Source organism: Eptesicus fuscus, chromosome 6 (genome assembly GCF_027574615.1).
Source record: "Eptesicus fuscus isolate TK198812 chromosome 6, DD_ASM_mEF_20220401, whole genome shotgun sequence".
In the NCBI taxonomy this organism is placed as follows: Eukaryota; Metazoa; Chordata; class Mammalia; order Chiroptera; family Vespertilionidae; genus Eptesicus; species Eptesicus fuscus.
The window spans coordinates 35122320-35137036 of record NC_072478.1 but is presented as its reverse complement, the minus strand read 5'-3'; the positions used below and the strand labels follow the sequence as shown (position 1 = coordinate 35137036).

Below are 14717 nucleotides of genomic sequence, written 5' to 3'. Positions count from 1 at the left end.
TGTCTCAGGTCACAGATGGGAACCCACAGTAGTTGTGAGAGAAAAACAAACAAAAAACAAAAAAAACACCCAGCCCTTGGAAAGAGCAGAATGCCTGTGAAGCCCAGCATCACCTGTGGAGGAAGAGCAGGGACATTACTGAAGGCCTCACATCCAAGACCCGTGTGTACAGTACCTGCTTAGGACTGCAGCTTAACCAGACTTCAGAGAATGATCTCTCCTCTCTAGCTTCCAACCACCATGCTCACCTGATTCGAGTAAACATAAAAGTGAAATATAGCTGGGAGAGATGCGAGGGAGATCCCTTCTGGTGACTAGCAAGAAGTGAAGGATCAAATATGAAATTTCATATAGAAAAAGAGTAAAGATAAAATTGACTGTGATAGTAAAGCTACATTAAATTCATCTTAGCCAAAACAGGAGACTGTCCTTGCAAAATCTTCCTTACAGACTCTTCCTTGATTCCTCAATTTTATACATAGAACAGAAGAGTATTGGAAAAATAGTTGCACTGTGTTAGCTGAGAAACAGAAGGGAAAACAATGAAGCAGGGAAATTAATGAAGTTTCACTGGGGGTTTGGGAGAAACCAAGTGACCAATTTCCCTTTATGATTTTCTCTAAAAATCAATAAAGGGCCAATTTCTCTAAATAATAAGTAAAAGTCTTGTAATTTTTTAAATTAATAAACCCTATGACAACTGTCACATATCCTGGCACGGCTATCTAACCTCTCCCTGGGAGCCAACAACTGTCCTGAGCCTTCAATGACCTTCACATGCTTTGCATGTCCCAGCCCACTGTCACCCTCAGACTTTTAACTGAGAAACATTCTTTCCTCTTTGTGACATCACATCCACTAACTAAATGGGGTGGTGTGGGGGACTTACTTTAAAATATGCCCTCCTGATGGCCTATTCCTGAACTGTCCTGAGGATGCCTTGATCATGATCAGGTCATAGATAATTTAAACATTGATTTACCTGTACTCTTAATAGAAGCTGGAGGTCTAAGAAGTAATCATACTTCAGGACATAAATTATGCTAATTTTTGAATATTATTTGGGCTGAACCTATCAGTTTAAAATGTTTACTTATTGATTTTAGAGAGATAGAAAGGGTAAAAGAGAAAGAAAAACATCAGTTTGTTGTTTGACTTATTTATGCATTCATTGGTTGACTCTTGTATGTGCTCTGATCGGGGATTGAGTCCGCAACCTTGGCATGTCAGGATGAAGCTCTAACTAACTGAGCTACCCAGTCAGGGCCTTAACCTATCAGTTTAATATTGAATTCTCCAAATATCTACCCAGACTTGCATCATACCCACTAAAATCAAAACCAAAAGAAGTACTAAAATCAATAAGATGAAAAACTAATAGAGAAATGTATTATTCTTTGTAATACTTTTATTGTGCAAGTTAAAGAAAGAAAAAATATCCAAAGGCAGGGATAAAAATTTTTTCAGAATCTCAGGAGTAGAAATCTAATAATTATCCCCTACTTCCCTGTGGTACCAAATCCAAATATTCTTTTAACTTTGGTATACCATAAAGCTAAATGTTTTAAAGCTGCAAATCTGTTTTCTGTTCTTTCTGCAGCTTTTATATTCAAAGAATCATTTCTTTGTTTTCTCCTGGAAAATCAATAAAGTCCTTAATTAGAACCCTCCAGATCCTTACATTTCCCTATGTTTTATTTTTATCTTCTTGACCACCTTTTGTTCTACTGTAAATTTCATTTGAGCTCTATAATTGACTCCATCTATCTACTTATTGTTCTATCTCCAATACTTTCTGAATAGAAGTAAAAATTTTGTCCAAGTAAAGTGATTACTTGGGGCATACTTTATCCCATGGAGGTAAATTTCACACTCCTGAAAAATTATAACAATTCAGAATTTTCCCAGGTTAGTAACTAAGAGATCACACAGATGATTTCTGGGTCTCATTGGCTATCACAGAAAATGGGTTTCCAAATATATTTATTTTCCATTTGCTACACAACAAATCAGCACAAACTTAGGTGCTTAAAACACATCCACTTATTATGTCACAACACTCCTGGGTCAGGATTTCAGGCGCAGCTCAGATAAGCCCTCTGCTCAGGGTCTTACAAACTAATATCAAGGTATTAGCCACAACGAAGGTCTTTTCCAGAGCCCGAGGTCCTCTTCCAAGCTCATTAGGTTATTGACAGAATTTAGCTCCTTGTGGTTACAGTAGTGAGGTCCTCAGCTCCTAGGGACTGCCACTCTCCTCTGGCAGCCTTCATTATAGCTGTTTCTTTCTCGGTGAAGTCAGCAGAAGAGTCTCTTGCTTTTATGGCTTGCACCTTATTGGGCCAGTCTCACCCAGAATAATGTCCCCTTTGAATCATTTAAAGTCAACTAATTAAAGACCTCAATTACATCTGTAAAATATGTTCACCGTTGTAGTGTAACAAAAATCTAATCACACAAGTGACATTTACTATGTTCACAAATCCTACATACAAGGGGAGGCGATTATACAAGGGTATGCACATTATCCAAGGGAATTTAGAGGGGAATTTTATTTATTTATTTATTCATTTGTTCATTTATTTTTATATTCTTATTGATTTCAGAGAGGAAGAGAGAAGGAGAGAGAGATAGTAACATCAATGATGAGCAATGATGAGAGAGAATCATTGATCGGTTGCCTTCTGCCACTCCACACTGGACATCAAGCCTGACCGAGATTTGAACCTTGGCCTTTTGGTTCATAGGTCAATGCTCAACCACTGAGCCATGCCAGCCGGTCTAGGGGGTGATTTTAGCATTTTGCTTATCACACTGATTTTCAGAAACTGGCCCAAAACTGTATAACTTAACTGGGTCTTTGTTAACCAAATCTCTTACCTGGGAATTTAAGCATGAATAGGAATTTTGTGCTTTAAAAATTAGCTTCTTAGCAACCTCTCACTATGATCCTACCTTATGAAGACCGAGATCTATTCATACATAAGAGATTTGTACAGACTTGGTGTTCATACTCAACTTTAAGGATTCATCACAGATCAATGTCATGCAATTGTTTTTCTAATGACCCAGTACACAGTTCTAAAACTGGTAGCAGCAGTTGCCACTTTAGTGGAGGCTTCTATTAATATGATGTCTTTTAGGGTCTATCTTAAACTTAATGGTTGTTTATGTTGTCAATTTTTGCTGCCCACTGAAAACATGCAATATTTCCCAGTAATCTGGCTTACTTCCTTTGAAGTCTTATTTCTTTCTCCCTCCTGCATTTCTGTTCATTGTTGTGATACTTTAAGTCCTACTTTTCTTCTTCCTTAGAAGGGAAGATCTTGGCTTCCTAACTGTCATTTGTTTAAAAATCTAATAGATTCATTAAAACACCCCTAATAAGTTTATTAAAACATGCCTAGAAATCTAGATTTAATCTTGTCTGCTTATAGGTCATATTTTAAAAACAAAACCAGAAAAAATCATACAGTATATATTACAATGGATCTCAACTCATCATTAGAATATGACTCCTTTCCAGAGGCAAACATCTACTCGGGTTATAGAATTGGATGTGATTCTAATAGTTTCCTGTCTAAATAAAAAGAAAGATTACATATGCAACAATAGTGGATATTTTTCACTTCTGAAAGCTTTAGAGAAAATCTAGTTACTTATCTAAGTAGGACTCCTACTTTAAAATCATCCTCAAATTAGAGGCTTTGAATAACTTTAATGGTTTCTAAGAAGTTGGCTGTTTTCAATATAGAAGCCCATTCAAAGATATCAAAGCAAAAAGGAAAAGTTATGGGTGATCTTTGTTCCAAGCAGGTTGTCTTCACCAAGATCCCAATCTTTTCAATAGTGATAGACACCAGTATCGTCAGACTCTGAAGACGTTCAAAGAGAATATTATGAAATATTATACAATGCCAGCTTTTGATTCCACAATCATAAAAAGGCATTTATTACATGGAAATAATATCTTTCAACTTAGGGTGGCTGCTTGTGGCCTCAAATGAAATAGTGAAAAATTTTCACGGATAACCCACACATCTAGGACAAATTTCCCACTGTTACCAATCAACATTAGTGAGGAAACAAATTTTATTGACTGTTGTTGATGAGTGGTGGCAAAATTTTATAATTCTACTTAAACCCATGAGGGCATTTTGACCAAAAACTGATCACTGGCTGGTCCCCCACAACTGATATTCAGTTGGCAGTACAAAATCCCACTGGCCATTATCCAAAAACTGGGCAGGGATGTGTTGCTGCTCTGGTTTCTCTTCAGAGCACATAAATTTTTGCCTTTGGCCTAGTTAAATTGACCCTTGCTTTTAGTATAGTAGCCAAGGACATCACCTAGCATCCATTTGGCCCACCAGTATCCACTCCCAGAATAAGAATTAATTGTGTAAATTTCAGTTCAATTCTGTCACAATCCTATATAATAAAAGCCTAATATGCTAAGTGTCCAGTCAACTGGTTGGCCATTCAACCAATCAAAGCATAATATGCTAATGATATGCTAAAGCCACTCAACAGCTCACTATGACATGCACTGACCACCAGGGGACAGATGCTCCAACTGGTAGGTTAGCTTGCTGCTGGAGTCTGGCCGATTGGGACTGAGCGAGAAGGTCCAGACACACCCTGGAGCCCTCCTGTGATCCCTCTCTGGCTGGCCAACATCCCATGTCTCTCCCAGGCCACAATCATGCACCAGTGGGGTCACTCGGCCTGCCCTGCACCCTCTTGATATCTGGGACCCCTCAAGGGATGTCGGAGAGCCAGTTTCGGCCTAATCCCGCAGACCAGGCCTAGGTACCCCACTGATACACGAATTTGTGCACCGGGCCTCTAATAATTAAATAACATACTACTGATTAAACAATTGGTCAACAAAGATATCAAAAGAGAAATAAAAAAACTATATTGAGACAAATGAAATAGAAATACAACATATCAAAATTTGTGGCATTCAGCAAAAGAGTTCTAAGGGGGACACTTAAGGTGATAAATGTCTACCTTAAGAAATTAAGTTAATGAAACTAGGAACTGTTTTCTTTTTAAATAAACAAAATTGATGAATATTTTGCAAATCAAAACCACAATTAGGTATCACAAACATCTGTTAGAATACTTTTTAAAAAAATACATTTTATTGATTTTTTACAGAGAGGAAGGGAGAGGGATAGAGAATTAGAAACATCGATGAGAGAGAAACATTGATAAGCTGCCTCCTGCACACCCCCCACTGGGGATGTGCCTGCAACCAAAGTACATGACCTTGACTGGAATTGAACCTGGGACCATTCAGTCCACAGGCCGACGCTCTATCCACTGAGTCAAACTGGTCAGGGCTAGAATACTTATAAAAAATAAGAAATGAGAAATGAGTAGCATGTTATTCTCAAGATCCATCCATGTTGTTGCAAAAGGCAGTATTTCATCTTTTCTTATGCTGAGTAGTATTCCATTGTATATATGTACCACATCTTCTTTAGCCAATAATCTATTGAAGGACACTGGTAGCTTCCATGTCTTGGCCACCATGAATAATGCTGCAATGAACAATAAGGGACATGTATCTTTAAATGTTTTCAAATTTTTCAGATGGATACCCATAAGAGGGATTGCTGGGTCATGTGGTAATTCTATTTTTATTTTTTTGAGGAACCCCATACTGTTTTCCACAGTGGTTATTCCAATTTACATTTTCACCAGCAGTGAATGAGGGTTCCTTTCTCTTCACATATAAAAGGTATATGCACCCCTATGTTCATTGCAGCATTGTTTAAAATAACCAAGGTATGGAATAAAATGGATAAATAAGATATAATATTATATATATATATTATCAAAAAAATGTATACATACATTGAATAATTATTGATTCCAATAGGTTAAATCTGAAAAGAAAGAAACCTCAATTGAGCTATTAGCTGTTAAGTGTGTATATGCATTTTGGGGAGATACACTGAACACGTATATACATATAATTACTTTGAATAAGCTCTCTGGTCCTCTCTTTTCCTGGGACTTTCACTATGTTTACGTTGGTCTTCTTGTTCTGTAAACATCTTGCTTTCTTCATTATTTTTCATTCATTTTAATTTCTCTTTGGACTGAATAATTAGCAGTGACCCATCTTTAAATCCACTGATACTTCCTTCTGCTTGATCTAGTCTGATGTCCTTCCTGAACTACTTGGTATCATTGGGCCATGTTCAGATCTCGAAATGGGAGGAGTTGAAGTCAGCAGACTTGGATCTCCTTGTGTTGTTTGGTAGAGGAATGGGACATATCAGATTTTTTTTTGAGTGGTACTGCTATCTCTAATATAAGCTCCGAATTCCCTGCCATGGTTGTCTAGATGAGGTTGGGTTAGATTGTTGAAAATTCACTGTTGCATCTTCAGACAAATCAGTTAGCTAGTTTCCGGGATAGTGAATGAGGGTTAGGCTGGTCTGCCAGGACTGTTATATTACCAATGTAAGAGGATTGAACAGCCCACCAGTGCACAAAGGTGGTGTGTATTTTGGGTTGGCCTGTAAGTCTTTGAAATTACCATTCTGAATGAATGATGAGCAGGTCCTGGAGCACCTTACTGTTTCTTGTTCTGTCTTTTTTTCATTGTCTTTTGTCCAAAGAGGAAACTATTCTTGTTCATACCAGCTGAAGGTTCTGTGTCAAATACTTCCAGCACCCAGTTTGGGATATACATGAGAGATTAAGAGAAAACCCAGGGAAGTCACCCTATTGCCATTCCTCAAATATAGAGTTTTCCAGCCAGTCTGTCCTTTTTAAAAAATTATTTATTGTTGAAAGTATTCCATATATCTCCTTTAATTCCTATTGTCCTCTTCCAGCCTATTCCCACCTCCCAGCACAAGCCGCTATTTTTGTGTCCATTAGGTATGCTTATAGGCATGCACACAAGACTTTTGGTTAATCTCTTATCCAGCCTCCCCCATCTCACCCTCCCCTACCTTCCGTCTGAGGTTTGACAGTCTCTTTCTATGTCTGTAGATCTATTTTTGTTCATTAGTTTATGTTGTTCATTATATTCCACAAATGAATGAGATCATGAGATACTTATCTTTTCCCAACTGGCTTATTTCACTTAGCATAACGCTCTCCAGGTCCACCCATGCTGTTGCAAATGGTAAAAGTTCTTTCTTTTTTACAGCAGCATAGTATTCTATTGTGTAAATGTGCCAGTTTTTTGGTCCACTCATCTGCTAATAGGCACTTAGGCTATTTCCATATCTTAGCTATTATAAATTGTGCTATTAACATAGGGGTTCATATAGTCTTTCTTATTGGTGTTTATGATTTCTTGGGATATATTCCTAGAAGTGGGATTATTGGGTCAAATGGGAGTTCTATTTTTAATTTTTTGAGGAAACTTCATACAGTTTTCCACAGCGACTTCACCAGTCTGCATTCCCACCAGCAGTGCACGAGGGTTCCTGTTTCTCCACAGCTTTTCCAGCACTTGTCATTTATTAATATGTGGATGATAGCCATTCTGAGAGATGTGATGTGGTACCTCATTGTCATTTTGATTTGCATCTCTTAGGATTATTAGAGACTTGGAGCATTTTTTCATATGTCTCTTTGGCCTTCTATAAGTCCACTTTCAAAAAGTGTCTATTTAGGTCCTTTGGCCATTTTTGATTTGATTATTTATCTTCCTTTTGTTAAGTTGTATTAGTTCCCTATATATTTTGGAGATTAAACCCTTATCAGAGAGAACATGGTAAATATGTTCTCTCATGCAGTGGGCTGTCTTATTTAGTTGTTGGTTTCTTTTGCTATGCAGAAGCTTTTTATTTTGATGTAGTTCCATTTGTTTATTTTCTCCGTAGTTTCCATTGTTCTAGGAGCTGTATCAGTAAACATATTGCCAAAAGATATGTCTGATATTTTGCTGCCTATGGAGTCTTCTAAAATTTTTATGGGTTTCCCGTCTTTTATCCATTTTGAGTCTATTTTTATGTATGGTATAAATTGGTGGTCTAGTTTCATTTTTTTTTTTGCATGTATCTGTCTAATTTTCCCAACACCATTTATTGAAGAGACTGTCTTGACTCCATTGTATCCTCTTGCCTCCTTTGTCAAATATTAATTGAGCATAATGGCTTGGGTTGCTTTCTGGGTTCTCTGTTCTGTTCCATTGGTATATATGTCTGTTCTTGTGCCAGTAATAGGCAGTTTTGAGAACAGTGGCTTTGCAATATAATTTGATATCTGGTATTGTGATCCTTCCAACTTTGTTCTTCTTTCTTGGGATTGCTGCAGCTATTCGGAGTCTTTTTGTATTCTATAAATTTTTGGAGAGTTTGATCTATGAAAGATGAATTTGGTATTTTAATAGGTATTGTATTGAATCTATAGATTGTTTTGGGTAGTATGGATATTTTAATGATGTTGATTCTACCAATCCATGAACATGTTATATTCTTCCACTTATTTTGTCCTCCTCTATCTCTTTTTTAAACATCCTGTAGTTTTCAGAGTTATAAGTCTTTTACCTCCTTAGTTAAGTTTATTCCTAGGTATCTTTGTTTTTTAGTTGCAATGGGAAATAAGATTGGTTTTTTTAAGTTTCTTTTTCTGTGAGTTCATTATGGGTGTATAAAAATGCTATTGATTTCTGGATGTTAATTTTGTATACTGATACATTGCCAAATTCATTTATTAAGTCTAATAATTTTTTATGGAGTCTTTAAGGTTTTCTATGTACAGTATCATGTCATCTGCAAATAAGGACAGTTTTACTTCTTCTTTTCCAATTTGGATACCTTATATTTCTTCTTGTCTGATAGCCATGACTAGCACATCCAATACTATGACAAACAGGAGTGGTGAAAATGGACATCCCTGTGTTTTTTTATTCTTAGGGGAAATGCTTTTAGTATTTGTTTATTGAGTATGATATTGACTGTAAGTTTGTCATATAAGGCTTTTATTATGTTAAGGTATGATTCCTCTATTTTCACTTTGCTAAGAGTTTTTATTAGGAAGGGGTGTTGGATTTTGTCAGATGCTTTTTCTGTATCAATTGATATGATCATGTGATTTTTGTCTTACAATTTGTTTATGTGGTGTGTCATATTTATTGATTTGCGGATATTGTACCTGCCTTGTATCTCCAGAATAAATCCCACTTGGTCATGGTGTATGATCTTTTAAATGTATTGCTGGATGCGATTTGCTAATATTTTCTTGAGGATTTTAGCTCAATGTTCATCAGGGATATTGGTCTGTAATTCTCTTTCTTTGTAGTGTCTTTATCTGGTTTTGGGATTAGGGTAATGCTGGTTTCATAGAAAGAGCTTGGAAGTGTTCCTTTCTCTTGAATCTTTTGGAAAAGTCTGTGTAGGATAGGTTTTATTTCTTTGAATATTTTGTAAAACTCCTCCATGAAGCCATCCAGACCAGGGCTTTTGTTTGCTGGAGTTTTTTTTTTTTTTTGATTACTGCTTCAATTTCATCGGTAGTTATAGACCTATTCATGTTTTCTAATTCTTCCTGATTGAGTTTTGGAAGATTGTATTTTTCTTTTCTTTTTTAAAAAATATATTTTATTGATTTTTTACAGAGAGGAAGGGAGAGGGACAGAGAGCCAGAAACATCAATGAGAGAGAAACATCAATCAGCTGCCTCCTGCACACCCCCCCCCCCACCGGGGACGTGCCCGCAACCAAGGTACATGCCCTTGACCGGAATCGAACCTGGGACCCTTCAGTCGGAAGGCCGACGCTCTATCCACTGAGCCAAACTGGTTTCGGCTGGAAGATTGTATTTTTCTAGGAATATATTCATTTCATCTCGGTTGTCCAGTTTGTTGGAATAGAGTTGTTCATAGTATTTTTTTTTACAATCCTTTTTAATTCTGTGGGTCAGTTGTTACTTCACCTCTTTAATTTCTGGCTTTGTTTATTTGGGTCCTGTCTCTTTGTTTCTTGGTGCGCTGCCAGTCTATCTTTTTTCTATTTAGTTTTCAGAGTTTTTATTTCCAGGGTAATTAGTTGTATTTAGAGCATATATGCAGGAAAAATTGAATTGATATCACCTTGTTTCAGAAACTAAATTAGCCACAGGTGTTGAATAATGTTCTACATTAAACATGTAACAAATATAAACACTTTTTGGGTAATACTCCATGGAACAATAAAAATTCATTGTTTACTATGTATAGATATATTTACCATTATTTACTATATAAATAATTAAGCTTCTCATTATAAGAGGTATTAACATTTGCAAAGGATGCAAATAGTGATCCTGTGTACTTCCAGTCTGACAAGTCTAGTGAGAAAGTAATAAAGAAAAAAAAAAAAGAAAATTAAACATTTTTCTATAGAAGGTATAAGTATTATAAAAGAGATTTTAAAATTATATATATCTATATATCTATATATCTATATGTAGATATATATAGATATATATTTATATATACATACATATACTCATATTACATGTATCTTAGGAAATATTATCAAATAATTTTATATATGTTTATTATATACTAGAAACCCCGGTGCATGAAATTCATACATGGCGGGGGGAGGCTGGGGTGTCCCTCAGCCCAGCCTGCACTCTCTTCAATCTGGAACCCTTTGGGGGATGTTCGACCCCTTCAGGACCCCTGCAGGATTGGGCCTAAACTGGCAGTCGGACATTCCTCTCACAATCCAGGATTGCTGGCTCCAAACCACTCACCTGTTTGCCTGCCTGATTACCCCTAATCACTCTTCCTGCCAGCCTGATAGCCCCCTAACTGCTCCACTGCTAGCCTGATTGATGCCTAACTGCTCCCCTGCCAACATGATAGCCCCTGACTGCCTTCCCCTGCAGGGCTGAGGAGACTGGGAAACTGAGGCTGGATGAGGTGGGGCTGAGGAGACTGGGGGACTGAGGCAGGATGAGGTAGGGCTCAGGGGACTGGACACCACCATCTTGTGGCTATGGGTGCTGCCATCTTGTGAGGGTATGGCAGTCAATTAGCATATTCCCTCTTTATTGGCTGGGGGCTCTGCTATCTTGTGAGGGTCAATTAGCATATTCCCTATTTATTAGATAGGATATCTATACTATATACTGTATATATCTTAGATAATGATATCAAATAATTTATCACTTGAGGATGAAAAAGGGGTGCTATTATTTATGTCAATTTAACATGTGGAAATTGGGACAATTTCAATAATATGAGATATATGATCATCATACCCATAAGACTCTTGTTTTAACTATTGCAGAAACATTCACATATGCATATACTTAGAGAATTATATAATGAACCCATCATTCAGGTTTAGTCACTATAAATCTCTGGCCAGTTTTCATTCTTCTATACACTTTCAATACCCCTCTGCTCTATCAATATTTAACAGCAAATTCTAGGCACTTTCTTGAGTCATTCCTTCATCAAAACATTAACCTCTTTTATTGCATGCCTTTTCCTTGCTCTTCACCAAGTCATGTTATAAACACCCATCCACATGTTGCTTTTTGTTTTACTTATAGGCCTAATGTTCTTCTAATGATTCAACTTTGCCAGAAGACTAATCCTTCATAATTAGCCCTGCACATTGACCAGCTGAGAATAAGGATCGAAACCATCCATGACCCATCCCTGCCTACCTTGGTCTCTGTTTCCATAATGGTAGCTTCATAATTACTACAATTGAAATCCTGTTGTATGTGGGAATCATGCTCCTACTACACTGGGTTGGGGTGTTTCTGTCCTTTTCTGGACACATTTGGGCTGAGCACCCTCAACATCACAGTCCTCCAGAAGTGGTGATTCCTTTGAGAATAACAAGCACTGGCCTTAGCATGAAGTTTCCAGGCTGGCTCTGTTATGGTATGCATTTTGGGGGTGAGAGACACATTGTCTACATGAAGGTCAAGAAGCATTTGCTGTCCAGACATTTTCCAGTGTTCACCTACAGCGATCAAGGCGCTCTCCTTGAGGATCAGCCTTTTGTTCAGAATGACTGCTATTATCATGGTTATGTGGAGGGGGACCCAGAATCCCTGGTTGCCCTCAGTACCTGTTTTGGTGGCTTTCGAGGCTTGTTACAGATAAATGACATTGCTTATGAAATTAAGCCCATGGTTTTTTCTACCAAATTTGAGCATCTGATATATAAAATGGACAGAGAGGACACTCAATACCAAACCATGAAATCTGGCTTTATGCAAGAGGAAATTGTACAGCAATTTGAGTTTCAAGAGATTGGTAATTCTACTCTGAAGCAAAGTTCTTATGAGGGCTGGTGGCCCCACAGTTACCTTATTGAAATAGTAGTGGTAGTTGACAATACTCTCTATCTTGAAAGTAATAAAAATGTCTCAATAGTGCAGGAAGACCTATATGTTATGGTGAATATAGTAGATTCTATTTATGAGGTAATAGGTCTTAAGGTTTTATTGTTTGGCATGGAGGTGTGGACTAAAGAAAATCCTATTGAAGTAGATGATGTAAAGAGATCTCTGAGAATATTTTGTCGTTGGAAGGCTGCAAACCTTTTCCCCCGCCTGCCACATGATACTGCACATCTTTTAATACATAGGACATTAAGAGGAATGAGTGGTTTAGGCTATGTTTCAGGACTCTGTAGATCAGGCCATAGTTGTGCAATTATTACTTTTACAAGAAAGCCCGTGGGCCTTATTGGAATTGCAATGGCTCATCATATAGGTCATAATTTGGGTATGTTTCATGATCGTATTTTGTGTACTTGTGGAAAATATAGATGTATAATGGATAATGATAACCCACCAATAACTAAATTTAGCAATTGTAGTTATGCTTTTTTGTGGGATTATTCCTTACGTCAGACAAAATGCTTGCTCTACACCATATACACAAGTGACATATTTAACCGAAAACGCTGCGGGAATGGTGTTGTTGAAGATGAAGAGGAGTGTGACTGTGGACCTTTGCAGCAATGCTCAAAAGATGCCTGCTGTCTGTCAAACTGCACTCTCAGTTTGGGGTCTGATTGTGCTTATGGGCTTTGTTGTAAGGACTGCCAGTTCTTACCATCAGGGGATGTGTGTAGAAAGGAAATCAATGAATGTGATCTTCCAGAATGGTGCAATGGAACATCCCATATGTGCCCAGATGATGTATATGTGGAAGATGGAATTCCCTGTAATCAAAGTGCTTACTGCTATGAAAAGAGATGTAATGATCGCAATTTACAGTGTAAGCAGATTTTTGGCAAAATGGCAAAGAATGCAAGTTACAGTTGCTACAAAAAAATAAACACTCTAGGTGACCGGTTTGGTCACTGTGGTACCCAAAACTTTTCATACATAAAATGTAATATGACGGATGTCTTGTGTGGGAGGATTCAGTGTGAGAACATAACTGAAATTCCCCTTCTAACAGATCATTCTACTGTGCATTGGACTTATTACAATGATGTCAACTGCTGGGGTACTGACTCTCACATTGGGATGACCACACCTGATATAGGTGCAGTGAAAGATGGCACAGAGTGTGGTGAAGAACACCTCTGCATCCATAGGAAGTGTGTCCACATATCTTACTTGGACAGTAATTGTTCACCTACATTCTGTAATCAGAGGGGGATCTGCAACAATAAACATCACTGCCATTGCAACTATCTATGGGACCCTCCCAACTGCCTAATACAAGGCCATGGAGGTAGTATTGACAGTGGTCCACCCCCTAGGAGAAAGAAGATAAAGAAGATTTATGTCTTAATGTTTTCACTTTTTTGGTTGTTAGTTTTATTATGTTGTCTATTTTGTCTTTGTATGAAGAGAACACGTAAGAAAAAAGAGCAAATTGTTCGGCCTCAACCTCAAATGAAGCCACAAGCAAAGCCAAATATTCCACCTCCACAGCGGACACCTTCACAAAATATTCCACCTCCACAACGGACACCCTCACAAAATGTTCCACCTCCACAACCGAGACCCTCACAAAATATTCCACCTCCACAACCAAGACCCTCACAAAATATTCCACCTCCACAACCGAGACCTTAAAACCTGTTCTGACTCAACCTGCAAGACCAGATCCAAAATCATAGTCAACCTAAATGTTATTCTCCCAGAGTCAACATGGGAAACAAAAGCAATCAGTACCAAAAAAATGTATCCAAACAAGTATTCATTAAAAATGGTAATTCCTAGAATGTTTCTATTTACTCTTCTTCATTTTAAACAATTAGAATATTTTTTTTTACCTACAATTTGTTTCTTGATATTTTCTGGAAATGGCATGGCACATGGATGGTGTACCAGTTTTTCAGTTACTACATCTCAGCTCCAAAGCCCCTTTCCATTTTGACCCCTGCATCGTTGAAACTACATTTTTGTACCAGCACTCTTCTTATAGGGATCCGCAATAGGAAAACTGAATGGATGTTTGGAAATCTGGGAGATCTCTTTGCTTTCTCTATGTTAATGTTAACTGAATAACAGATTTTACACTTGTAGTTATACTTAGGTTCAATATCCTTTTTTAAAAAATTCACTCCATACCAACCTCATTGTCAGCCTGAGAGATATCAGCATAGCTGTCTAATGTTACTTTCAGAGTTCTGAGTCCTCTTTGAGCTCTCTAGCCATATCCCAAATCTTCTGCACCAGCTCAGCAATACCTACTGTCAGAGTTCTGAGTCTCAGATCCATAGGCCAGCCCTATAGTCCTATCCTATATAATAAATAGG

At 37.5% G+C, this 14717-nt stretch overlaps 1 protein-coding gene across 1 annotated transcript; it reads left to right on the top strand.

Annotated features, from left to right (window-relative positions):
* Window positions 1–854: 854 nt before the first annotated feature.
* ADAM29 (ADAM metallopeptidase domain 29) lies at window positions 855–14174 on the top strand. The gene is made up of 2 exons (XM_008155253.3): window positions 855–954; window positions 11530–14174. Exon 2 carries the CDS (start codon window positions 11716–11718, stop codon window positions 14029–14031), a length of 2316 nt encoding a protein of 771 aa, XP_008153475.3. The 5' UTR covers window positions 855–954; window positions 11530–11715; the 3' UTR covers window positions 14032–14174.
* Window positions 14175–14717: the final 543 nt, after the last annotated feature.